This window comes from Delphinapterus leucas, chromosome 20, assembly GCF_059928025.1.
Source record: "Delphinapterus leucas isolate spDelLeu-1000000601 "Yukka" chromosome 20, BTC_Dleu_Yukka2, whole genome shotgun sequence".
NCBI lineage: Eukaryota > Metazoa > Chordata > Mammalia > Artiodactyla > Monodontidae > Delphinapterus > Delphinapterus leucas.
The window spans coordinates 31,921,976-31,948,055 of record NC_143148.1 but is presented as its reverse complement, the minus strand read 5'-3'; the positions used below and the strand labels follow the sequence as shown (position 1 = coordinate 31,948,055).

At 50.2% G+C, this 26,080-nt stretch overlaps 1 protein-coding gene across 3 annotated transcripts in view; it reads right to left on the bottom strand.

Annotated features, from left to right (window-relative positions):
- Nucleotides 1–26,080, bottom strand: part of SLC6A2 (solute carrier family 6 member 2) — an 80,094-nt gene that overhangs the window by 35,035 nt on the left and 18,979 nt on the right. Inside the window, exons 2-6 of one of the 3 annotated variants that reach the window (XM_089903083.1) lie at nt 23,860–26,063; nt 18,163–21,309; nt 17,323–17,650; nt 5,091–5,222; nt 4,103–4,340 (exon numbers count right to left, since the gene is read on the bottom strand). In XM_089903083.1, coding sequence (XP_089759209.1) covers nt 4,103–4,340; nt 5,091–5,222; nt 17,323–17,650; nt 18,163–18,423 — 959 coding nt within the window. In that variant the 5' untranslated portion in view covers nt 18,424–21,309; nt 23,860–26,063. Of the gene's footprint in view, nt 1–4,102; nt 4,341–5,090; nt 5,223–17,322; nt 17,651–17,908; nt 18,137–18,162; nt 21,310–23,859; nt 26,064–26,080 lie in introns of those variants that run through there. The other 2 variants (XM_089903084.1, XM_089903085.1) reach the window with 2 other exon arrangements.

Sequence of the window (26,080 nt, the reverse complement as noted above, 5' to 3'; positions counted from 1 at the left end):
AAGACGTCAGAGAAGGAATCAAATAATAACTAGACTAGAGACAAGGCTATCATTTCCCATTTTAATTTATAAGGACGAGGGTTGCCAAGAGCAAAAAGAAAGATCATGTTTTCTTCCTTTATCATGAGATGATAAAGGAGAAAGCATGGAACCAATTACATGTATCATGCAGCACCCTCAGCTCCACTATCCTTTACCATCTCCTAGTCCAAACCACACTTATAAACTAGGAAGGCCTGAAACCTCCGCCTGCAAGGTCCCTGAGGGTTCTGGGATTGTCCGAGGCCACACCCCTAAGGAGAAGAATAAAGGAGGCCCTAGATTTTCCATGACATGGTACTGTAGGCGTGTTAGCCTGAGCCCACTAAGGATCTTATTCTGTTTGAGATGGGAGAATGCAGTGGCTAAGACAGGGGCTTTCAGCCTTGGCTGGATATTAGAATCACTGGAGGAGCTGTTAATACTAATCTCCACGCCCCACCGGCTGCACCCAGACCAATGAAATGAATCTCTGGGTGTGGGATCCAGGCATCAGTGTGTTTTAAAGCTCTCCAAGTGGTTCCAATGAGCAGCCAGTGTTTAGAATTGCTGGGCTAAGAGCCTGGACTTTGGAGCCAGACTTCCTGGATTCAAACCCACTTCAAATGTCACTTCCAAATGCATGGCTGGGATATAATCTAAGCTGGATAAATGTTAGTTGTGACTATGACAGTATTTTGGAATAATAATAGCCGTTTATAATGGCTAGAATCCAATATAACACAGAAGTTAAGCCTGCAGGCTCTGGAGTTTCACTGCTTGGCAAGGGAGGGGCCAGGGTGAGGAGAGTGAGGCTCCTGGGGGCAAAGTGTAAGGGGGCTCTCACTCTTCGAGTCCTGTAGCTGCAAACCGTCTGGGTCCAAATCTTGGCTCTGCACAGGACTAGCCATGTGGCCATGGGCCAGTGATTTACAGTGATTTTTTCAACTGCAAAATGAGGCCGCGTCACATATGCAATGAAGGTAAGAGTTACAGACACCTCATCAGGTTGGTGTGAGGCTTACACTGAAATAACACATACAGAGAAGTTAGCAGAAAGCTTGAGGCACACGGTAAGTGATTAGCTGTTGATGTGATAAGGAGAAAGACAGGGATGATGGTGTTGCTTAGATGCTTACTTTAAGTAACAGCAGTCCTTCAGATCCGTCTGGGGCTGTAGAAGGATTCTGAATTCCATGACAACTGTGGACCCTCTCCCCACAAAATTCCCGAATCTACATAACTGTGCACATGCCTGCTGAAGTCTGCAGAAAACACAGATGGGGGTAGCTGGACACACAGGTCCAGGACCCTTAGCAAATTCTCCGCCATGGCTCATTGAGGGTAGTTCCTGGGTCCTGAGAACCCTGACTCCTCTGAGCCCCAGGAGGCAGCAGACTTTCCAGAGGCCACCTTTAACCACACCAAGGCTCCTTGGTCATGCTGCACCGAGATGGCAGGAGTGGAAATGGTCCTCAGGAACCCCACTCTCTGGATAATCAGGACTCGTTCCAAGGTCCTTGGCTTAGGGAATATATAGGACCAAAGAAGAGTGGCCCTAAGGTTTTGGTGTTGGTGAATTTGTTGTTCTCCATCCTCTAGACCTGCACTGCCCAATATGGTAACCACGAGCTATTTACACATAAATGAATGAAAATTAATGAAGTTAAAAAGTCAGGGCTTCCCTGGTGGCACAGTGGTTGAGAGTCAGCCTGCCAATGCAGGGGACGCGGGTTTGTGCTCCGGTCCGGGAAGATCCCACATGCCGTGGAGCGGCTGGGCCCATGAGCCATGGCCGCTGAGCCTGCACGTCTGGAGCCTGTGCTCCGCAACAGGAGAGGCCACAGCAGTGAGAGGCCCATGTACCGCAAAAAAAAAAAAAAAAAAAAAAAAAAAAATCAACTTAGTCACGCTAGCCACATTTCAACTGCTCACTAACCACGTGTGGCATGTAGCTACTGCACTGGGCTGGGCAGACATAGGACATTTCTATCACGGGGAGTTCTCCTGAGCAGGACTGCTCCAGACCAGCAGTCAGCAAGCCACGCCCCACCCCTCCCCGCCCCGTCCCCAAATCCAGCTGTGGCCCATTGAGTTATGGCCTGTGAGCTAAGGATGGTTTCTATCTTTTTAAAGGGTAAAATCAAATAAAGAATATGCAAGAGACCTACGTGGCCCACAAGGCCCAAAATATTTCCTATCTAATTTTTTACTGGAAAGTTTTCCAACCACTACTCAGACCATGTGTACCTTGAGAGTGAGGTTTGAGTGGGATTTACTTGTCCTGCCCCACAGTTTGTACCAGGGACTTTCTGCTTAGCTGCTAACAGTTGTGTAGGGGGTTGCTAAAATGGGACTCACCCCCGCCTGAAGCATAAAGACAATAGATGCTACGTTCTGAAGAGACCACCATGCAAACATTTGAAATAAGGCGACTGAAAACAAGTTGACTATTACCAACCTCAAGGACTTAAAAGGACAGAGTAGAGGTTGAGAGGAGTCTAGGGAGCAACAAAATAAATAATGATGGCTATGGGTTAAAACCACAGAATAAAATAAATACCAATGAGGCCATACTGATAGAAATGAATAAATGAGTAAACAAACGAATGAATAAATAGGGGAAAAGGGACTTTTCTCTTCAATTAATCTAGAGGGAATGATGGGACTAGAAATCACTTTAGATCAACACTATAAATAATAATCCTTGTCTGCAAGACTCATTGAAGGATGGTAAGAACTGTGGGCAAAAGTCTGATGACAAATGAGATATTTGCATAACCTCAAAGTAACTTCCCAGAAGACACTTACTAATTACAGAGAATAATGCTACCTCTGCACAGGAGGAAGCTGGTAGATAGCACTTTAGCTGAGTGATCAAGGTCAACATGCCTAGTAATAAGAGACTGGCATCCTGTACCCCCTGATATGATGCACCGAGAAGGACACAATGTCATTTCCAAGTTATTCTTGCCAAAAATGTCAAAGTCAGTCTAATCAGGAGAAAACAATGACCAACCCACACTGAGGGCTATTTTATAGAAAAACTGACCAGTGCTCTTCAAAAGCATCAAGGGCATGACACTCAAGGAAAGACTAAAGAACTCTCACAGATTGGAGGAAACTAAGGAGATGTGACAATTAAATGCCACATGGGACTCTAGGTTGGATCCTGGACCACGATATGACATTAGTGGGAAAACTAACAAATTCAAAAATAGTCTTTAGCAGGTTAGTTAATCCATGTTAATTTTCTGATTTCAATCATTGCACTATGGTTGTATAAGGTGTCAACATTAGGGGAAACTGGGTGAAGGGTCTACAGGGACTCTGTGTACTACATTTGCAACTTTTTTCTACCTCTAAAATGATTTCAACATAAAATGTTTCTTTTTTAAAAAGATGTTCTGTCTTCTACACCAGTCAGTGCCTCTCATACACATAGTCCAAATAATTTCTCTGAGCTGTACACAGCTGGCCTGCCTCCCGCTTCCTAAATCTCACTCACAAACTCTGGCTACTTTCACCCGTGGAAGCCCCAGAGAGACAGCAGCACACGGTGGACCAGGTGACAGCTTCAGGATCAGACTGACTTGGGTTCAAGCTGCAGCTCCATCATCTACCAGCTGAGCCCTTAGGTGTTCCCCTGGCTGACTTCATCAGTTCTTACGACACCTCCTCCTAGAAGCCCTCCCTGACCACCTGCACTAAAGTTCCTTTTCCCTACACAATCACTGTGTAGCACTGGTTTTAGTTCCTTAAGAGCACTTATACTCCCTAAAATGTGTTTGATTTCCTGAAGGGCATGTTCACGCTGTACAGCGTTCTTGCTTCCTTACCTTTTTGCTAGTGTGTTGTCTCCCCACCCCCATTCTGCGCCAGAACACAAGCTCCTCAAGCTTTGTCCACAGCTGTATCCTTGGCTTCTAGCCAGGATCACGCCTGTGGTGGCTGCTGAGTACACACTACAGTGACTGGCGTGGCCCCCTCCCCTCCTGTGGTTTTCCTTAGCGTTTGGCTCAGGTCCTGCCCAGCACAGGTCTCGATGCGCCCGTGTGAACAGGACGAGGGGTTGATGACTTACTCATAAAACTCTGCTGCCGGCGTGAACTTGTACTTGGAGTACGTGGTATGGTTGCCCAGCACGGAGCTGTTGAGGAGCTTGGGGTCGGTGCAGTTGGGGCTGTTCCAGGCATGGCCGCAGTCAGTCCAGGGCAGGTTAAGGGTGAAGGAGGAGAAGAGGTAGTAGAGTGACCAGGCAATGATGACATTGTAGTAGAAGCCAACGTAGAGTGCAATGAGGATCACAGCGTAGCCAACTCCTGGGTGGGGGGCAGAGGGGGTCAGGCGGGGGCAGAGGGGGTCAGGCAGTGGCTTCCTCAGAACCACCTCTCCTGGCTGGCTCCAACCATTGCACTACCCGACCTCCCACACCTCTCTTTTTTTCTGTAGCAGATTGTCGGAGCCCTAAATCCCCTAGGGCCCCACCCCCCATTCATTTGCCTGAGGGCTCTCTCTTGCCCCTGGAGCCCCTTCTGTCCACTTATCATCAGGCAAGGCGAAAGTGCCAGGACATTTAATGCCCCAGGGAGCAGCCGGGTCAGGTGTTGGAGCATAAGTATCCCAGCTCCCCCCACCCCTTGGGCAGGATAACACTGAGGCATGATAACATTCTCTCCCAGCGGAATGAAGCCCCTTGCCCACGGTGGAAAGGCACGTGATCCATTTATCATGTCTGCCATGGGAGCAAGAGGGGAGAGTAGTGGTATGTGTTCTGGGTACTTCTGACACTTCTATGAGTTTTTCCCAATCAGGAAAACAGATTCCCTCTGGTTACTCAGCTGTACAGCCTGGACTGGAACCCAGATTTCCAGACTTTCTAGGCTAAAGCTGTTCCTGACACCCCCAATGCGTTCCATGTAACTTTGAATGGTGGACGTGCTTGACCTTGCCAATAACTGTAAACCTCGAGAGAGTTGGTCTACCGTAGATCCCACCTTTGGAGCAGATTCTCCAGGGGCACACAGAAGTCTTTTAGAACAACCTTTGACTCCCCCAGATTCCTTCTTTACCTTTGAAAAACGGGCAGATCTTCCACACGGTGGCTGCCCCTTCCCGGTTGTACTGGCCCAGAGCCAGCTCCATGTAGAACAGGGGCATGCCAGCGATGATGAGGAACAGGGTGTACGGGATCAGAAAGGCACCTGGAAGACACAGAAGCAGAGTGTGAGCCCCTAGATCCCTGCTCAGCCTTGGGCCTGCCCCTCAGAGTGTGTGGACCCATGTCAGCCAGAGCTGTGAGGGTCCTCATTCATGTCACCCGGCCACTTCTCAAGGGATGTCTTGTGGTAGGTAAATCAGAGCAATTAATACAAATAGCCATAACATAATAATAGTTATAGCAGTAGTCATAATCATAATAATGAGGTTCTGTGCTCAAATTAGTAAAATCTGTGTTCATCAAAGCTAAATAGGCTTGGGCTTCCCTGGTGGCACAGTGGTTAAGAATCTGCCGACCAATGCAGGGGACATGGGTTTGAGCCCTGGTCTGGGAAGATCCCACATGCCGCGGAGCAACTAAGCCCATGAGCCACAGCTACTGAGCCTGTGCTCTAGAGCCTGAAAGTCACAACTACTGAAGTCCGTGCACCTGGAGCCCGTGCTCCACAAGAGAAGCCACCGCAATGAGAAGCCCGCGCACCGCAACGGAGAGTAGCCCCCACTTGCCGCAACTAGAGAAAGCCATGCACAGCAACAAAAGAACCAAAGCAGCCAAAAGTAAATTAAAAAAAATAATTAAAAAAAAAAGCTAAATAGGCTTGTTTCTTGCAGGATTCTCCTAGCCTTTGATACACAAGCACAAGCTGTGACGGGCTATGAGGAAGATCAGGTGCAGTCTTTACCAAATTAATTTCAACATAGAACCCTTTCTTTCATGAATCACAACTCTGGGGAATGCCAATCACCCCAAACCCTTCCTTTTATAGGTAAGGCAATTGAGGCCAGAGAGGGAGAGACAGTGCCCAAAGTTACATATGACTGAGTTTTCATTTTGCTCATGTCTATATCAGTTTAAGGTCACCTCGGGTTTTCCCAAACATGACCTCACTGGATTGTCCTTAGTCTCACATCAGCTCACAGAAATAATCAGAGAGGGTCATTATTTCCCCCCAGGGGAAACTGAAGGCAGAGAAGGGAGTCGAATTGGTTTTGTTTGCACTGTTGCTAAGTGACAGAAGCAGGATTCGCATTCATGTCTTCCAACCATCAAGCTCACTCTGTTACTGCTGGCTGAAGGTAAACAAACACCGGATCAGAAAGGTCAGAGGCTCAAGTCTCTGACCAGGGAAGATGCCCACCCAGAACACTGCCGAAGCTACAGGGAACCCTTGGCAATGGGCAGCAGCAAGTCCCTGGGAAAATTCCTGGTAGAATTAGACACGTCTGAGTTCCAGAGACAGTTCTCAGTACGCCTGGTAGCCTGGGGTGAGCTTAACGGGCTCTGACGCCGTGAGGTGACTCACAGGGGTACTCGCCACGTCAGCCTAGGCTGCTCCTTGGCCTGGTGCAACCGGAGGTGGCCAGGCCAGATCCACACTCCTCCCGCCATTGGCCTTTGGCTGAGATGTCGTAACCTTGGAAACCAAACACTCTCTGACCCGCCCACACTAGGAAAGTGCAGAAACCAGGAAATGCGTAACGATGATAATATTAGGAATATAATATTCCCTACTGTGTTCCCGGCACTGTGTTCCATGCAATATCTCATTCCATCTTCACAACAACCCTAAAAGTATTACTACCGCCATTTTACAGATGTGGAAACTGGGGCACCAGGCTAGCAGAGAACTGTGGCAAAGTCGCATGCACCCAGGGTAAAACTCCCCCAGCTACTCAGACTGTCAGTCTCCACTTTCCTCCCAGGGCTTCCCCTCAGGAAGCCCAGGGCTCTTAGGGACAAAGCATGAAGTTTTGGCCGCAGTGCTCTGAGACCCAGTCCTTCTGAAGCAGGAGACGGACTAGCAGGGTGGGGAGTAGGGAAGAAACCACTGGAACATGAGTACCTCCTATGTATCAAGCAGGGCGCTGGGCACTGGACATCTGTGATCCCATTTATCCTACCCAGAAACCATCTCAGGTGGCAACTGCTATACCGATTTTTCAGAGGAGGAAACTGAGGCTTGGTGACTTGTCTAAATTCACCCAACTGGTCAGTGATAGATCTGAGATTTGGGCCTAGGTCTGCCTGGCTCCAGAGCTCCAGAGCCATTCCCAAAATATTCTATTGATTTCAGAATATCCCAGCCTCGATGGAGGACATGAGTCTGCATAGAGGCTTGGTGGAGGGTGATCTGAAACTGGGACTCTGAAACTGAGCCAGCTGGTCTGCTGGTCATGGGCTGGTCCAAGCCTCCAGCCCCTGCTCCAGGCTGGACTTCTTTGAAACGGTCACATGCCAACCTCTCTCTTCCCCTCCTCATTTCTACTCTCAATCTCCACCCTTCTCTTTCCCCACACAGAGAGGGCTAGTCTGGCACTGGAACCCACGTCTGTTCACGCTGCTGATAGCAATGCCGGTGATGCTGATGGAGGTCGGGGTGGTGGTGGTGACGGTGGAGCTGGTGAAAGTAACAAGTACCATTTATTGAGCTCCGTTATATGCCAAGCCACACACTAAGTTTTTGCATAATTATTCCTTTAAAACCATCCCTGAGAATTACCACCAATCCCATGTAAAAGATGAGGAAACTGAGGCTTAGAAAGGTCAAGATGCTTGTCCAAACTAGTAAGTATGCTTGCTTGGCTCCACATCTGGATCTGTTGGAGCCCCACTCTGCCTTGTGGCCACCTGTCACTGCCCTTGGGGGCCTGGAGCCAGAGAGTAAGGGAAATAGATGTATTAGAGTATTTAACAGGCTTGAAGACTGAAGTCAGTGGTCCAAGGGACAACAGGGAAGGAAAAAGCCAGGAGTCATGGCTCAGATCTCAGCACTGTGGTTTGCCCCTGTCAACTAGATGTTCTTTTCTACAACCAGAGGAAAAAGCAACATCAGCCAATTCACCAGGGATCTCACACTGGCCAGTTTTCTCAACTCTAACCCTCTGGGTGGCACTGCCAACAGGTAGGTAAATTGCCCAATTGTAGGTAAATAACCCTTTTGTGCTGGCTGGGAGTTCCAGTGGAAGGAGAGGAGGAAAGATTATGGGTCTGCACAAGCCCAAGACTCTTCCAAGTGCATTTGATGCGGGGCAGCCAAAGCTTCAGGTGGTAACAGATGGGGAACGTTCAAGAATGTTGGAATGGCTGAGTATGAATGAAAACCAGAAAGCTGCCCAGTGGCCAGTGTCTTATTCTAAAAGAGGACATCGACCAGGGAGATGGCCTAAGCCCCCTTGCAGAAAGATCTGGAGGAAGCCAGGACAGAGCTGAAGAGTCAGAAAGAGGCTTCAGGGGTGCCTGAGGTCAGCTAAGGATGCTTCTCCTAGAAACAGCCCTGCAGCAGCTCCTGGGACACCGAGGCTGGTTGCAAACTTCCTAGAAGGTACTGCTCTGCAAGGCCCATAAGTGCCACATTCCCACGGCCCTGCCTCATCTCCATGCGTGGCAGTGTCAGCTTCATCCAGCCTCGTGCAGGGCCAGAGAGCTGAGAACCTGAGGAGCTACAGGCCCAGAATCCTGGCTCTGGAATGCTCTGGCTGGGCTGACAGAGGCAGACCTCCCGAGGGTCTCAGCTCCTAGGGGTCTCCAACATCCACACACGTACGCAGATGCACACCTGTACATCTTCATGCAAAGGTACACACGGATTCTGCACGTCAACACACTCACACGAACACAGGAAGAAAAGACTGTCAACTGCGAAAGGGACTCCAACCCGTGGCCTTTGGATGAATTCAGTAAGAAAAGCATCTGTCTGGCACACACTGCCTGATGCCGCCCCGCCATTAGAGAGGAACCCTACTGGTCAGAGAGGGGCTCTGGACTCCTCTGTGCAAATGTCAAGTCCTCAGAAAAGGGAAGCCAGTGGTCACTCAGTTCAGATGGGAAGTGCTGGAGCAGACCCCTGGTGGGTGAGGAGGACCCCAGGGGAGGGGACGGGATGCCTGTGGGAGGTGGCTCAGCAAGAGGAGGTGCGGGCCAGGCCTGGTGTGAGGGTGGTGAGACTGTGATCAGGGAGGGGCTGCAGGAGGGACAGGAGGGTCCCTTGAGACCTCACTGGCCCAGCTTCCCAGTTGGGGGAGGGTAGGATTCCTCAAACTGGCCACATCCTGATGTATTAAGAAGTGAAAACCCACAGGACTGTTCGCCTGGTGCCTGTAGCTCAGCTATGGGTTGTCACTGCCCGTGGCTTTCACCAGAATTCCAAGAAAAAGTTAGTCAATGCCTATGGTAGCCAGATTTGTCCCCGCTTCCCAGGTATCCCAAGGGTATAGGCATCAGGGTGCAAAAGAAGGTGAGATTTCAGTAGAGACAGGGCTGCATGCAGCAGGCCCACCCGACTTGTAGAAATGGGGACAAGAGCACCGGTGGAGACTTACCCTGCGATATCCACATATTTAAAGGTGACAACTCAGGCCACAGCTGTTAAACCAAACCTGCTCTATCATCCTACCTTGACAACTCAGCATGGTTCTATTATAAAGTTCAAATCTGGAATCCCCAGTTCTTGGAGCTTTGCGCTGGAGTGTGGAGGCCTGGGGGGAGCCCGCACCCTGCTTCATCCCCACCTCAGCTCCAACCAGCAGTGTGTGAGGCCTTTTGCACGTACGTGTGGACTCTTGTGCCCACATGTCTAAGCTCTGTCCACAGCCTCTGCAGACAGGGGGCCTCTGGCTTCCCCTTGGGCCTGGGGCTGTGCAGGCCTGTAATACAGTCCAGGCTGGGGAAGCAGGGTCCAGGTAAGAGGACCTTGTAGACTGGGGTGGGTGGATGTTGGAGTGTTTGGGCAGGGAATTCCGGAGTCCAGGTACCTGGAGTTTGATGGGGGTTAGAATCAGTGCTCTGAGTGGGCAGGCCCTCTCAGCCCTGGCGTGGGGGAGGCAGAGAGGAGGGCAGATCAGGGCCCAGGGCCCAGGGCAGACCCCTTGTCTCTGCTCTGGGCTCCTGACACAGAACTCCTAAAACCCTTGTAACTTCCTGAGTGATGGGGTGACAGGAGCATCTTATGCAGAGCTCCTAAATCCCTGAGAATTTTCTGGGTGATGGGAGTGTCTTTTGTTCTAATGAAGCCACTCTTGGTGGGCTTCTAGATGGGGGCTGTTCCCCAGAAAGATCAAGCCATGATTAGAGGCTTAGGACTTTCAGCCCCACGCCCACCCTCCAGGGAAGGAAGAGGGGCTAGAGATTGAGTGAATATCAATCATGCCCTTGTGAGGAGGCTTCATAAATATCCCGAACGTAGGGGGTTTGGAAAGCTTCCGGACTGATGCACTGGTGAGCACGTGCACATACTGGGAGGGTGGTGCACCCCATCTCCACGGGCTCAGACGCTCCTGCACCCAGGACCCTTCCATACCTCACCCCCTGTGTACTTCTTCACCTGGCTGTTTACCTGTACCCTTCATAATAGCCTTTATAACAAACTGGCAAATGTTTATCAGAGTTCTGTGAGCTGTTATAGCAAATTATCAAACCTGCAGAGGGGGTCATGGGAACCCCTGATTATAGCCGGTTGGTCAGAAGCACACGTGACATCTTGACCCTTGTGACTGGCCTGTGAAGTGAGAGAATTCTTGTGAGACTGAGCCCTAACCTGTGGGGTCTGCACTAACTCCAGGTGGTGTCAGAATTGAATGGTAGGACACCCACCCCAAAGTTGGAGGATGGGTTGGTGTTAAGAAAAACCCCACATATTTGGTGTCAAAAGACTGTAGAATGTGTACAAAAACGGAGTTTTCCTCTTACCCCCTTGCCTCGATCTGAGGCAATCCTGGCCCCCAACCATGCTATTTATGGCTTTGTGACCTCGAGCCAATGTGACTTCTCTGAGCTTTGGTTCCCCCTTTGTAAGGGGGGATGATACCTGCATCACTGGTTTGCTGTGATCATTAGAGATAACGGAGGTGAAGTCCCTGGCACTGAGGTGCTCTGTAAATGGGAAGCATGTCCTGCCATCACACGTAAGAGCAGCTGAGATGCGCCTTTGTACACTGGAAACCACAAGCTAGGGATCGCCCGTGAGGTTGACGGTGGCCGGGTCCTCTGCAGAGCACAGCACAGAAGCTCCCAGCACAGAAGGATTTTGAGGCAAGTTGCTTGGGCAACTCATGCCCCCATCCCAAGCGAGGCTGGCTACTCCTCCTCGTGTCCAAACAAGATTGCTGACCACGAGGAGTAGATCCAAGGATTCCCTGAGGCCACAGCCAGCCCCATGAGCAAAAAGGGCTCTGGCGGTACTGCCCAGATGCTCCTTCAAGAATGAAGGACCTGTTCCCCTGCAGCTGGGACTGCTCAGCCCTCAGGTGCAGCCCTTTGGGAATTGCCTCGGCTGAAGCCAGCTGCCTCACCCAAGGCCACATTCCCTTCCCAGGGCAGCTGGCATCCAATGACCGATGGACCCTGGGGCATACAGTCCTGGCCCCCTCACCCCAACTCAGGACCAGTCTGAAGGGCCATCCCAGCTTCAGAGGACACCATGGTCAGCTGAGGCTTTGCTGACCCTGGCAGCCCAACCTCTCTGTCTGGCCAGCTCTGCTTCCTCCCTGCTCCTAAATCCCTCTCGCTGCAGCCTCCACTTACTGCCTTCATTCTGTCCTCCAGAACAAAACAAATCAGACTTCTCCAAAGCAATCCTTTGTGCCCTTTGGGTGCCAGGCGTAGGGTCCCCCTCTGAGTCTTTGCCAGTGGCCATTTCTGTAAGGAACCATGCCTGTTCCTATAACAAATCACGCCCAGGTCATTCAAGTTTGTCAACACAGACTCTCTGCCACAGGTAGGGTAGCTGAGCCATGTGGTGTCAACTTGTGTCTTCTCTGCCCCAAGACTGACCTTCTCCTTAGGACCCTCAGCGACCACTGTGGGGCTCTGCCCACTGGCCTCAGAGTTCCCGGGACCTCAGCCCAAGTGGAGTCTTGCACCTCTTCACTCCATCCCCTGCACTCTACCGAGACTAGCCAGCAGCATCTATACACGCCTCTACATAAGCCTCTGCTATTCCAAGAGGGGATTCTACAGAATGATCTACCAAGTGACGAGGACCGCCTTTTCTGGTCCCACAAGGGGTTGCTCCCTCATCTTCACTTTGGGTTCTTCCAGCTGATCTCTGGACCCTAGTTCTGAGAGAAGGACAGTTCCAATGAGGAAACATGCTTGCTCCTCTGGTAGATTAAACCCCGCCCCTCTAAGGAGGTCAGTGGGGGTGAAATTCAGGGAAATTGGAGTTGAGGCTACCCCTCCTCCTGTGACAATTCTCCCTCCGTGTCAACTTTGCAGGATCTGACTTGATTCTTACTAATGAAGCTCCTCGAAGATTCTGGTTTCCCATCTCTTCCATCCTGGTCTCTTTAAGAGGAACAAATTACAGGGTGTTTGGAATGGTCAGAACTATATTAGAGAAGGAAATATAACTCACAAAGAACAGAGTGGAACCTCACCTCCCTGATTTGGGATATAGCACCTCCAATAACAGAATTGAAAATGACGTTAACTTGTAGAAAATCTGTAATAGACTATGAACTCCCTAAAGGCAGGGATTGCCTTTTGCTCATCTCTATATTCCTGGCATATGACAGGCATTTAGTAAGTGGGGTTTTTTTGTTAAATAAATGGATCCCGGCAGTGACTCACACAGAGGATGCAGCTAATGAAAGCCCCGGGGCCTTTCTCCACTTGTGCTGTGGCCTAATCCTTACTTAGGCAGTTGGGTTTGGGACCACAGGGCAGGATGTAACATTTATCCCTATGAAATCCCACCTTGTTGAAAACAGTCCCTCTAGATCTTTTTGGCCAGCTCAGAGCAATGGGCCAAATCATGCTGGTAATGCCAGATCACAGTCTCAGCTCCAGCCCCTGAAGAATGCCTCATTCCTGCAAACTTGTTAGCCGGAGGGCCATACCAGCTGGCTGGCTCATGTACATCTGAGCTGAAAAATCAGCCTCAGGCTTGGCAAGCTCGGGGTGTAGATGGCCCCCTGCAGCCAGGCCCAACGCGAGGGCGATGAGTTTGCAAACTCCTGCCTTTTGTACCCGTCACCGCCTCTTGCTTGACCTCAAGAACCCCAGATATTTTGGCCAAGAGGATTCCCAAAGGTCTGTGGGTACCACAGGCCCTGAGCTCACTTGAGGAAGGAAGGGAACCCCATTTGGGACCCAGAACTACATATCTCACGGGACCCCATATAGGAATGTTAATCCCCATTTTCCAGGTAGGGAAAAAAGTGGGATAAGGTTAGGCTGTTAGAAACCCCAGGCCCAAGTGTGACCACTTTCCAGCCTTATATCCCTTCTAACTTCCTCTTAGAATCAAATCTGCTCCAAAATCAGGACCCTGCCCTACTCCTGTATCTAGCCTGGGTCTAGCAGTTAAAAATCATTGAACAATAAAAATAACAGCAACAACTTCATTTATTGAGCCCCTACTACGTGTCAGACACTGTTGTAAGTACTTTGCTTATATTATATCTAATGTCATATCACCCTGTGGGGAGAGGCAGTCACCTTCCTTTTCTGCACAAGGAAACTGAGGTCCAAAAAGGACGAGTGCCTTGTCCGAGGCCACACTTCTGGGAAGTGTCAGGCTCAGATTCAAACTCAGGTCTGTCTGAACTTAAAGGACACCTCTCTGACAGCTCAGAGATGTCAGCCGGACACATCTCAAACAGAAGCGTTCATTTACAAAGGATAATTCAGAGTGGCCTCTTCCATGGCAAGGAGACAGACACGGGGACTCGATGGATCTGTCCACTCCTCCCTGGGGACCAACACAGGCCTGGCCCAAGACCACAGGAGCGGAGGACCTTGGAAAGAGCCCCACTGACACCGCCTCCCTGTTTGAGAAGGTTCTGAACAAAGCCTTGGAATTTCCAAGAGTGGCTTTCCCGGCTGGAAGGAAGCCACTTGCCCCCGTGCATCCCAGCAGCTGGCTTATGGGAAGATGTTCGGACAGGTTGATCTTTCTCAGTAATTCATTCAAAAAATATTAGCCAAAAAAAAAAATATATTAGCCAGGGGCCTAAACTATTGGCACCTTTATCATTTCAAAACATCCTCCAGTCTGGGCCAGCATGAACAGCTGGACTTGGAGGTTACCGTGTTAATACTGGCACCAGAAGAGAACACAGCCTGTTAAATAACAGGGTGCGTGAGTCCTGGCTTGGGTGCAGTGCTGAGCCAGGCATTGGAGAGGGACGGATCTTGGGGTCATCCAAGCTCACCTCCAGCTGTAGCAGGGAACTTGAGCTCAGAGAGAGTGACAGAGATGGGATTTGAACTTGGGTCTTTGGGCTGCTTCTAGAATTACAGGATATCCACCTGCTAACCTGCTTGCCCATCTCTAGGGCTGACTTTATAATTGCTGGATGGGAATTGATCCACAAGGAGCAGCCAGGAGGTCTCAGCAGAGACAAAGCCCAGAAGGAGCCAGCCAAGCATCCCCTGGAGGGGTGCAGAGTAAGAACAGAAGCTGCCTCAGACCCTGAGATGTGGGACTGCACCGCTCCATTGTGCCAGCCGTAGACATCCTAGCCAGAAATGGAAATTCACTCGTATAACTTCCCCACCCCGTAGCCTGCCAGCCACGGTCTCCATAGCCTGGCCCCAACTTGCCTCTCCACCCTTATCTCTCCCGGCTCGCCCTTCAGCCAGTCTGCACTCCTAATCTCAGAGACGATCCCTCCTGCATTCTTGAACACCTAGTACACCTGCTCCCTTCCCCAGGCTTGTCCGCGCTCCCTCCGTCCCAAGGAGCTGAGTTCCAACCACACAGCTCACTTCCTCTGAGTCTTTCCTAAGCAGCCTCCCCTCAGGCCTTTAGAGTACATGACACCTCTCCCATCCATCTCACGCATCATCGCAAGGATGTGAATAAGAGGTGGCGGCTATCTTTACTAAGGCCGTACTTCATGCCAGGCCCTCCACAGCATTATCACATTGAGTCCTCACAACAACCCTCTGAGTTGAACACCATTGTTTCCATTTGACAGATGAGGAAACAGAGGCTTGGAGAGGTACCCAATGTCACACAGCTAGAAGCTGGAACCCAGGACTCCACAGCCAGGGCTTCTGATCTCTAGGTGCCAACCCCGCCTCCCACCAGCACAGGCTGCCTCACTTTGTTAGCTCCTGCCGGTGGAGTTGGGGGTTCTGCTGTTCCTGGGTAGGCATTAGGTCTCTGAGGGCTTGAACCATTTCATTCATTTTTTTCATTCAACAGAAGTTTGTCAGGCACCTTCTACCACATTGCCAGGATCTAGCCCTTATCTTGGGCATTAGAAATACAGGCATGAAAAAGCCACAGTCTCTGCTCTCAATGTGCCCCCGTCTGTTTGGAAGACAGACTCACAAAGAGACAAATGACTCAACAACTCAGGATGGGTGATGTGCAGGGCTAGCAAGCCTAGGAGAGGGAGCTTCTGGCCAACTTCACCTAAAAATTGGAACGTGTGACAAATGTGCTGTGTTTGGTGCCCTGGGCGCCTGGTACAGACTACCTTGCATACAGCAGGCACTCTCAGTTGGTGGCGGTGGCCAAGTGAGCGGACAGTGTCAGTGAAAGCCCCAGAATATCCATCTAGCTGATGTGTTCAATTGGCCATCTGGGGTGCTTTTAGTTTCAACAGATACTTATAACAATGGAAATGATGTGTAGTGCATGACAATGAAGCCCTTAGATGACTAGAGCTCCTGGCAGGCAGACGTGGTGGTTAATACATCTAGGTGACCCCTGCAGAGCCTAGCACTGTAGCTCATGCCAAGAGGAACCCAATCAGTATTGCTGATTAATGACAGAACCTTCTGCTGTCTAGGGACACGCAGCCTCGGACAGTCATGCAGGACATGCTAGACAGAGTGTCCTAGGTTTTCTTAGTCTGTCTTTCATTCCTCATCTCCCTGTCTGCTAAAAATACAGAGAACCTGCATTTCCTCCCTCCTTGAGTCCAAAGGGCCAGAATGCTTAAACCTGACCAGAAACTCTTGAGAAGCTGCAGCAGTCAAACGAGGAAAAGTTTCACCTCTGGATCATCTGTTTTCCATTCCTCACCCAAAGCAAGTGTCCAGAGTACACACTGAAGCAATCAGCAGGGGCCCAGACCCTATGGAACAAGGTCATGAGCTTTCCCTCCAGCTCCAAACCCTCACCCTACCTCCCTCTGACCCCCTGGAGTCCTGAGCCAGAGCCCCTGCCAGGCAGATGGCCCAGTGGATAGAAAAGTGTTTCGGTTGCTGGTGGCCACCCCTTTGCCGACTTCTTCCTCTGGGTCATTTTCCCAGGCTCTCTACAGGGTACTCCTGAGCTCATCCCAGCAAAGGGGGCAGGTCTGGGGTGGTTTGGGCAAAAGCTCTCCGGAAGGAGTTAGGGCTTTAGGCCCCAGTATCCTGCCCCCTGGGCTGCTTCCCCCAGGACTCTGCCCCCTGAGTAGGCTATAGTTGATTTCAAGGCTCTCATCCCAGGGCAGACAGTAATTGGTCACCCAGCAGGGGGAGGGGGAGAGAGCCTGGTTGCTGGACTGGGGTCTCCTCCAGGCCTTCCTCCCACTCCACCCTGCAACGTGGCCAGGACCCCAGGAGGTAGAGGCTTCATCCCAATCACCCAGGCCTCCTGTCTCAAGGACCAGGCCAGTTCTTGGTACCCACTGATGCAATCCCGCCTAGGCTGTGTGCTCTGGTCCCTCCAGCCAAAGGACCACCAACCCGAGAGTGGAGTTCTCTCTGCCACTAGCTTCTCTTTATGCGTCTCTGTTCCAGGGTTTCTGTCCCCAAGGGAGCAGGGCCTCCCAAGTGACTTCAGGGTACCCAAGTCCTTTATCACACCTGGAGTGCTGGAGTTGGGGTCACCGTGGGCACTTTTGGCGCCCAGTCAAGAGCTCTCCACCTCCCTTCCTGTGGACCATCAAAAAGTCAGAGTTCCTCACCCACCCTGGTCCTTCCACGCATGCTCCTATCACCGTCCAAAGTCATGCCTCGATTTCCCTGTTCCACAGGGGACTCCTTTTTCCGTGAGCCCTATCCAGTCCCTTCCTGCGTCCCAGACTTGCCCTTCTGCCTCCTCTTCTCCTCCCGTGTGTATCCCAGCTCCTCTCCCGGCCACCGCTGTGGACTTCAGGTAGCCTCCCAAGTACAAACCCCCAGCCCGACAGGGGGCTCACCTCCGCCGTTCTTGTAGCAGAGATAGGGGAAGCGCCACACGTTGGCCAGGTCTACGGCGAAGCCGACCACCGACAGCAGAAAGTCGATTTTCTTGCCCCAGGTCTCCCGGGGCTGCTCGTCGCCGTCGCGGGATGCCAGGAGGCACTGGACGCCGTTGCGCTCTTTCACCACCAAGAGTTCTGCAGCTTTGCGCTTCCGCTGGGGCTGCTCCGACCCCGGGCCCGCCCCGCTGTTCTCAGGCTGCACCTGTGGGTTCATCCGCGCCAGAAGCATGGGTGCGGCTGGCGAGAGGGGAGTCGGCGATACTGGGAGTACGCCGAGGCTCTGCTGGAATCAAAGGAAAAGATGCGGTCACTGGGCCCTTCCACCCTGCCTGCGCCTCCCGAGGCTTCCCGGGAGCGCCGGGATACTGTGGTCGGCGCGCACTGAGCGGACGCAAGGTTCCTAGAAAAGGGCGCGCGTCTGTTGGAAAAATTTGGAAGCAGAGGTAGTGGGGCGCCCGACTGGGACGGCACTTCGAGGTGGAGACCACCCCTGCCGCCCTAGGGATCCTGCTAGGCACCCCGCAGCTCTTCCCTCATTCACCCGCTCTCTCTTGTCCCCAAACGGCGGAGTTTGGACACGTCCAGGCAGAGGTTTCCCAGGGCGGTGACCCGGCCGGGTGCAGCTGGCTGCCCCCTACCCTCGGCTCGGGTCTGAGCCACGTCCGAGAGCCCCAGGGGTCTCCCCGGACACTTATTACCTCTGCACTTCAAACTCGCTGGCACCCTACCTCTGCGCATCCCAACCTGGGCCTCCCCGGCACACCTAGCTCGGTTCCGCGCGCAGGGCGCACTCACGTGTTCGGCGGCGACGGGATCCCGGCTGCCGTGCGCCCTGCCTTGCCTGCTCCGGACCCGCCTCGCCTCGCCTCGCCTCGCCTCGCCAGGCTGTGGGGCGCGGGCTGGGGCTGGTCTCCGCCGCGTGGCGCTCGGGCGCGGCCTGAGGAGCGCTGAAAGCGCGGGGCGGCCGGCGGGGCGCAGGCTGGCTGGTTCTGACCGAGCCGGGCGGGGGCCGGGCTGGTAATGTAGCCTGCGCCCCAGGTAACGCGCCGATTGCATTAACCCAGCGCCGGGCCCGCTCTGTCTGGAGCCTGTTAGCGCTAATGGAGACTGACAGCGCGGCCGGGGATGGGCAGGGGCGGGAGCGCGGCGCGGGCTCGGGGGACGGCGGGAGTCCCGCTCCCGGCGACTCACGGGACCCGGGCGCCCATTCCCGTTGCAGCACGCACTGGGACACCAGACTCAGCTCCTGGGGGCACCAGGCTCTGACCTCTGACTACGGGAAGAGAGCGAGACTCTCAGAAATAGTATCTGAGTCGCGGGGACGGGGAAAAGACTGGGGAGATCAACGACGGTTCAGTACCAGCTCTGTCATCCGCCGCAGGCCCTTAAACCACCTGGCCAGAGTTTCTCCCACAACAAAATGGGAATGTTCTGTTCAGTGCCTAGGAAGGCACACTGAGGGCCTGCAGGCCATTGGGTGGGTTTTGTTTAGCTGGCTCGAATTGAAAGGTCACAACTGGGCACTTACTCCTTCGTCTGTTTGTTATGGGCAGGCTAGCAAGGGATTTGAGGTTGTGACCCCTGTTGTATGAGGCTTAGAGTCGCTATTCATTCATTTATTCACCCATTCATGCACCCCTTTGCTCACGTGTTCCTACATATGCCTTTTACGTGCCAGGCACTGTTCTAGGCTCTTGAGACACATTAGTGGACAACTCAGTCAAAAATCCCTTGAAAAAAAAAAAAATCCCTGACACGATGGTGTTTACAATCTGTCATGGGGAGTCAGGGGAAAACAAGAAACATAACAAGTAAACCCATTATTATACAGTATATCAGAAGGTGGTCTGTACTATGAGAGGATGGGGAGTGCTGTGGGGGGAGGGTGCAGTTGCAGTGTGACCAGGGAGCTTGAGAAGGCGAGTTTAAACAAGTAAAGGAGTGAGCCATTTGGACCTGATATTTGTTCATTCGTTTACCTGTTGGTTAATTTACTCGTTCATCAGTAGATGCTGATCACCTGCTATATGCCTGAAGCGTGCTGGCTGGTGGAGCTATGGAGATAGTCCCTGGCTTTAAGGAGCTCTCAGTCCAGTGTGTAAAGAGTTGATCACAAATCAGCGTGGTCAGAATTAGTTGTGACCACAAGGGTGTGGAAATTGGGCGCAGCTGAATTAGCGAGTAAGGGGTGGGGTGGTGATCCAAGAAGGCCTCACAGGGGTGACAACTCTTAAGCAGGATAGGTAGGAGTTTGAATAAGCCCAGGCACACCGACCTTTCTTTTGTTTAAACATTCCAAGCTCAAACCCACCTCAGGACCTTTACACTTGCTGTTTCCTCTGCCTGAGTTGTTCAGGTCTCAGTTCAGTGGTCCCTTCCTGACCACTCAAATTTAAAGTGTATGCCCACTCTCTATCACATCACCCTATCATCCTGTTTTATTCCTTTCATTACATCACTATCCAAATTTTAAAATTTGTTTATCTATTATATGTCTCCTCTTGGTGGCTTATGAGCTCCATGAGGGCAGGGATCTTGGCTGTCCTATACACTACCATATTCCTAATATCTGAATGAATTAATGGTGGTGCATGAGGGTGTTTAGAGCATTTTCATCAGGGTGACCAGCATGACAGATGTCCTCTGTGAAGGATGCAGAGAGAAGAGAAAGGGAAAAATAGTGGGGTGGTGGGTCAGCCTTGGCCTTCTGGAGGCTGATGGTCAGAGAAAGGAGGAGGTTTCAGGAGGAAAGCCTGGAACCACACCCATCAAGGACGTTCATCTCCTCTGACCCGTGGACAATTTTGATAAGCCTGTGAGGAAAGCAGGAATGGAATCATCTTTCCAATCTGGGGGTCAGGAAACTGTGGCTGTGAAGTCTCACAGGTTGGAAGTGACAGAGTTGAAATGAGAACCCAGGTCTCCTGGCTCCCAGCCTGTGTCTCCTCCACCAGCTTATGGATGGAGACACGCAGAATCTCTCTGGGAGTCATCTTCCCCTCCTCTCTTCTACCCCATGTCCCATCCAACTGGTCCTGAGAATCCCACCTTTAAGTCTGCTACGAAGCCTCATTCCCACTGCTGCAGCATCCCCACAGAGGGTCCCCACCCATCGCCTTCCACTGCAGCAGCCTCCTCGCTGGTTACCCTGTGTCGGGTATCTTTCCAGCCACATGATATTCACCAGCTGCCAGAGCCTTTTCTAAAACTCATCTGATCACCTCACTCTTCTGCATAAAACTCCTCTGAGAGACAACAACACATCAACGTGATTTAATTAACCCTGAATTTGAGGTAATTTTATTTTCTTCTTTATACTTCTCTTTATCTGACAACTTTTCTACAATGAGCATTTGATACTTATGCAATCAGAAAAAAGATAATTTCTTAAAATCTTCCAATCTTTCCGAGATAATATCAAAACACCTTCAGCTGTACAGACAAGATTCTGCCTGCCTATTTAACCACATCTCTTGCTATTCCAATTCTCTCCTCATTCTTCTTAAAATTCCTTTACCATCTCCAAATTGTGCTTTATTCTCCAGCAACATGAGAGATACTCAACTATTAATAGTTCCTTGGACACCTTGTGCCTTTTTACACTTGTGGATTTTTAAGTAGGCTGTCCATCTTCCTCTTGTCTACCTGGAGAACTCCTATTCATCCTTTAAAATCTCAGATGTCACCTCCACTGTAAAGCCTTCCCTGATAACCACCTCCCACAATAGAGTAAACTCCCCCTTTATACTGCTTTGTATTTTTGCCTAGTACTTTATCTGTGTGACTTCCCTACTAGGGAAAAGGACAGTACCTGATATATCCTGTTACATAGCTTGCACTCCAGAAATGTGTACACAACAGAACTAGGAGAGATCTCAATTGTTGGCTGGGTTTGGTGTCTTTGGTTGGGGTTTTTTCTGTTGGTTCTTCCAGAAACAGAACCTGAAACAAAGAATTGAATTCAAGAAGTTTATTTAGGAGGGGATACTGGAAGCACTGATAGAGGAGGGGGGAGGTAAGAAAGGGAAGGAACCCAACAGAGGGGACGTTAAAAAGCAGTTACTACCAAATATAAAATCGATAGCTAGTGGGAAGCAGCCACATAGCACAGGGAGATCAGCTCGGTGCTTTGTGACCACCTAGAGGGATGGGATAAGGAGGGTGGGAGGGAGACGCAAGAGGGAGGAGATATGGGGATATATGTATATGTATGGCTGATTCACCTGGTTATAAAGCAGAAACTAACACACCATTTGTAGAGTAATTATACTCCAATAAATATGTTAAAAAAAAAAAAGCAGTTATGGCTGTGGGCAGCTGTTGGTCAGTCCTGCTGGGAACTTCTGGGAGACAGCATTGACCATGCCTCGGAGTTGTCCCATCCCTGGGCAAGGAAGCTGGAGTATTTATCCATGAAGGCTGCTCCCTTCAGCCTTCCCTGGAAGGGTGCTAACTTCCCAGCATTCCCAGCCTGTCTGGTGTGTGGGCTGAGCGAGCTCCTGTTGCCAGAAAAAGTCTCCCATCAGAGTCCCAGGTACGGGCAGTAGGAAGCTTGTGGGTCAGGTCTGCATTGGCAGGAATAGCGGATGATGAGTGGTGTTGGTGAGGCAGTGGAAGCGTTCACTACTGAGATGGAGGGAGACACACTCCCATACATGCACATCACTGGAGGGGCCGCCAGCAAGTCCTGAGGGTTCCACTTTGTGGTTTCAGAGACTTCTGGAGGACAGCAGTGAGGATACCAGCCCGCGGCTGTGCTGAAGGGGAAGACATCTCTCTCCATCTCTGGCCCAGACTCCCTGCCCTCAGTTCCAAGAGCCATGGGGCCATGTGGCTTCTCTCTGTGCCCTGCCTCCTGCCCCTCCAGGTGGCCTGAGGGCAAGTGGGTGGGCAGGCGACTGGAACATTATCAGAGCTAACGGGATCCCTGGGGAGGCGTCACTTCCACTTACCACGGCACTTGGTGACACAGGCCATGGGCACAAGGTGATGGCTGGTGCTGTCAGCCCAGCTCTGGCCATCTCCCTGCAGACACCAAGACCCTGACACACAAAGGCTGGTCTGGAGGTTATTTGGAATCCAAGTGGCTCAGTCCTGGAAGTGTCCTGAGGATACTATCAGAACCTGCACCTCTATTGCACTGATGAGGAAAATAAGGCCAGAGAGGAGGAGAGGTTCGCCTGTACATTTCCTCCCTTCCTTCTTTCCTCCTTCGCTCCTTCCTTCCCATCTTCCTTCTCTCTCTCTCTCTTTCTTTCTGTTTCTTTTTTTTTCATCTTTTGATCAGGGGCATTAGACTGATGTCCCTGCCACTGACCTGCCCTGCGTCATTGGTCATGGGTATAGGTTAAACTGCATTTACAAATAGCAAAAAAGTGTCCTCAGTAAAAGACCCCTAGGAGCTGAAATCAGTCTCCTTCAGGACACCTCCCACTAAAGTCCCCCAGGTGTCCCTGAGGCTTCCAACCTACCCCGATGGGACTCATCTGGGTTAGAAGAGTCTAAGGACTCTTCTCTAAGGAGCTCCTACCCCACCTGGGACTACATCCGGGCACAGGCATTAAAGAGCGTCTATCCATCATTGACGATGGATACAACCATTTACATCCCCTGACTGGATCTAAATACAGACCGACATCTCCACACAGGTAATAAACGGCACCTGGAACTCCCGTGTCCAAGATAGAATTCTTGGTGACCCCTTGCTGACCTGCATGCACACCTGTTCCTCCTCACCTCCCTCATTCCAGGCGATGGCATATTTTTCCTTGTAGATCCTCAGAGGCCAAAAACCTTGGAGTCCTCTTTCTCACGTTCCCACAACCAATCCTACTGCAAACTCTGTTGGCTCCGAATCAGATCCCACCTCCACACCTCCAAGGTCGCCACCCTGTTCCAGGCTATGTCATCCCTCACCTGGATTACTGTGGCAGCCTCTGAATGGCCTCCCTCACTTCTCCCTTTGCCCCCTGAACTTTAAGCTCTATACAGCCACCAGGAAGACCTTTTGGAAGCGAGTTCAGATCCTATTCCTCCCTCTCTCCAATGGCTCCCATCTCATTCAGAATAGAATCTGAAGCCCCTCCACGGGTGAGATGGATGAATGAGTAAACCATCCTTTTGTGGATTTGCCAACACAAGCCTGGCCAAGCCTCGTGACCCTCTATGGGATGGACAGAGGCACTGGCAGGTGGGGTGGCAGAAAAAGCACAAGGCTGGGAGTCAGCACCCTGGGTTCTGACTGCTGCTCTGCTGCTTTCGGGCTTTTTGGTGATGGCCAAGTCCATCAGCAAGATGGGGAGGGGCAGTAGGAAGAAGAAAGACAGAAGTTATGTCAGGACTGGAACTGCAGGAGAAAGGAAAGGAGATGTTCGAGGCAAAGGAACTCAGTCTCCTGGGAGGAAAGGAGGACCTCCCTCTTCTGCATGAGCCACCACATACATCCTTTGGCCTGAGGTGGTCACGTGAGTTATGGGGACAGAGGACTCACACCTGGTTTATGTCCTGTTCCAAGGCAGAGGGGGGTTGAGGTCAGCTGACCAGGATGAGCCGTAATCAGGCTGACACAAGGCCTCTGTCCATCATGGGGATGAATATCAGAGCAGGATGGGACCACAGAAACCTTCATGCCCAGGTGTACTCTGTTAGAAGACCAGACACTCCTTAGATAACCCGATGAATGTGGACTCTCCCAGAAATATGCACGCACACATGGTATTTTAAAATTTAGTGTGAAATTTCTCATACATAAGAAAAAGTGTATAAAAATATACGAACAATTTATAGTTTAAGTATCAATAATATGAACATACAAGAACCCACCCTGTTGGATTAAGAAATAGACCATTTCCGATACCCTATGAGCCCCTGTGTGCCCCACTCCAAGGTAACCACTTTCCTGTATTTAGCAACTCATCAATTTCTTTGTTTTTCTTCACAGTATTGTCACCTATGAATCTATTCCTAACAATATATTGTTTAGTTTTGTCCTTCTTTGAACTTTATCTAAAAGGAATCATACTACAGATACTGTTCTGTGACTCCTTTGGCTTGAATACAGTATTTTTGAGATTCATCCATGATGATGGAGTTAGCTGTAGTTCACTCATTTTCACTGTTGTATATATTCATTCTATTGTCTGAATTATAACAATTTGTTTATTCATTCAGCTATTGAAGGACATTTGGATTGTTTCTAGTTTTTTAAATATTTTGAACAATGCTGCCTAGAAACTTTTGTACAGACAGCTCCTACGCCCATGTGCAAGTTTCTCTAGGCTCTATACTTAGTGAAGTGCTGGTGTGCAGAGTATGTGTTTGTTCAGCTTTATCAAATAATGTCAAACTATTTTCTAAAGTGGTACCAGCTGAAACTCTAACACTGTTATTTCTTCATTTCCAATTTCTTTACATCCTCGCCAACCCTTGGCATTATCTGGCTTTTATTTTTTACCAATCTTTAAGATGTGATTTTGGGAATTCCCTGGTGGACCAGTGGTTAAGACTTCGCACTTTCACTGCAGTGGCCCAGGTTCAATCCCTGGTCAGGGAACGAAGATACTGCAAGCCGCACGGCGCAGCCAAAAAACAAAAAAAAAGATGTGATTTTAACATGCATTTCTCTGACTTCCAATGACCTGGACCATCTTTTCACATACGTGTGGGTCATTTGTGTTTCTTTTTTTCTGTGACATGATGACATGTTGTCTGTACAATTTTGTGTTGGCTTGTTTTTTCTTATTGATTCACAGTAGTTCTTAATATACTGGGCCCAAATCTTTGTCACTTACGTTGCAAACATCTTGTCTTGGTTGTGTAAGTCTTTTTTCTCTATATGGTGATTTTGATAGAGGTTATTCATTTTAATGTATTTTAATGCAGCAGTGCATTAAAATACATTATGTATTTATTTCAGAAACACTTCCCTACCTGATATTTTCCTAAACTATAAATTTTGATAGTTTTTCCCTTCATATTTATATCGTTAATCCACATGGAGTTGATTTTGTGTAGGGTGTGAGGTAGGGATTCCACTTCACTATTTTTCATATGAATCACTGATAAACTGTCGTGGCCCATTCATTAAGCACTTCTATCTTTTCTGCTCTGATTGGCAGAGAATGCTCACTCACCAACCAAGTCTCCTTGTACAGTTGCGTTTGTTTCTGGGCTCTTCATTCTGCCCCATTGGTCGGTTTTCTGTGTCCAAGCAATACCACATTGTCTGAATTAACATTGTTTTCCAGGTACAAATTTTCAGTCATAAGGTGACTAAGTTCTAGGGCTCTAAAGTATGGCATGGTGACTATAGCTAACAACACTCTATTGTATATTTGAAATATGCAGAGAGTAGATCTTACATATTTCATCGCACACACACAAAAGGTAACTATGTGAGGTGATGGATGTGTCAATTAACTTAATTATGGTAACCATATCATGTTGTATATGTATATCAAACCATCACGTTGTACACTTTAAATATATACAACTTTTTGTGAATTATACCCCAATAAAGCTGGGAAAACAAACAAACAACTTTGCCACATAATAAGTTTTTCCATCTCATGGGGCAAGACTCTCCAGCTCTTTTTCTTTGGAAGTGTCTTGGCAAACTCTTCTCTGCAAATTTCAGAATCAGCTTGCTGAGTTCCATGAAAAATCCCATCGGAATTTCAACTGTGATTACATTGAATCTATAGATCAATTTGGG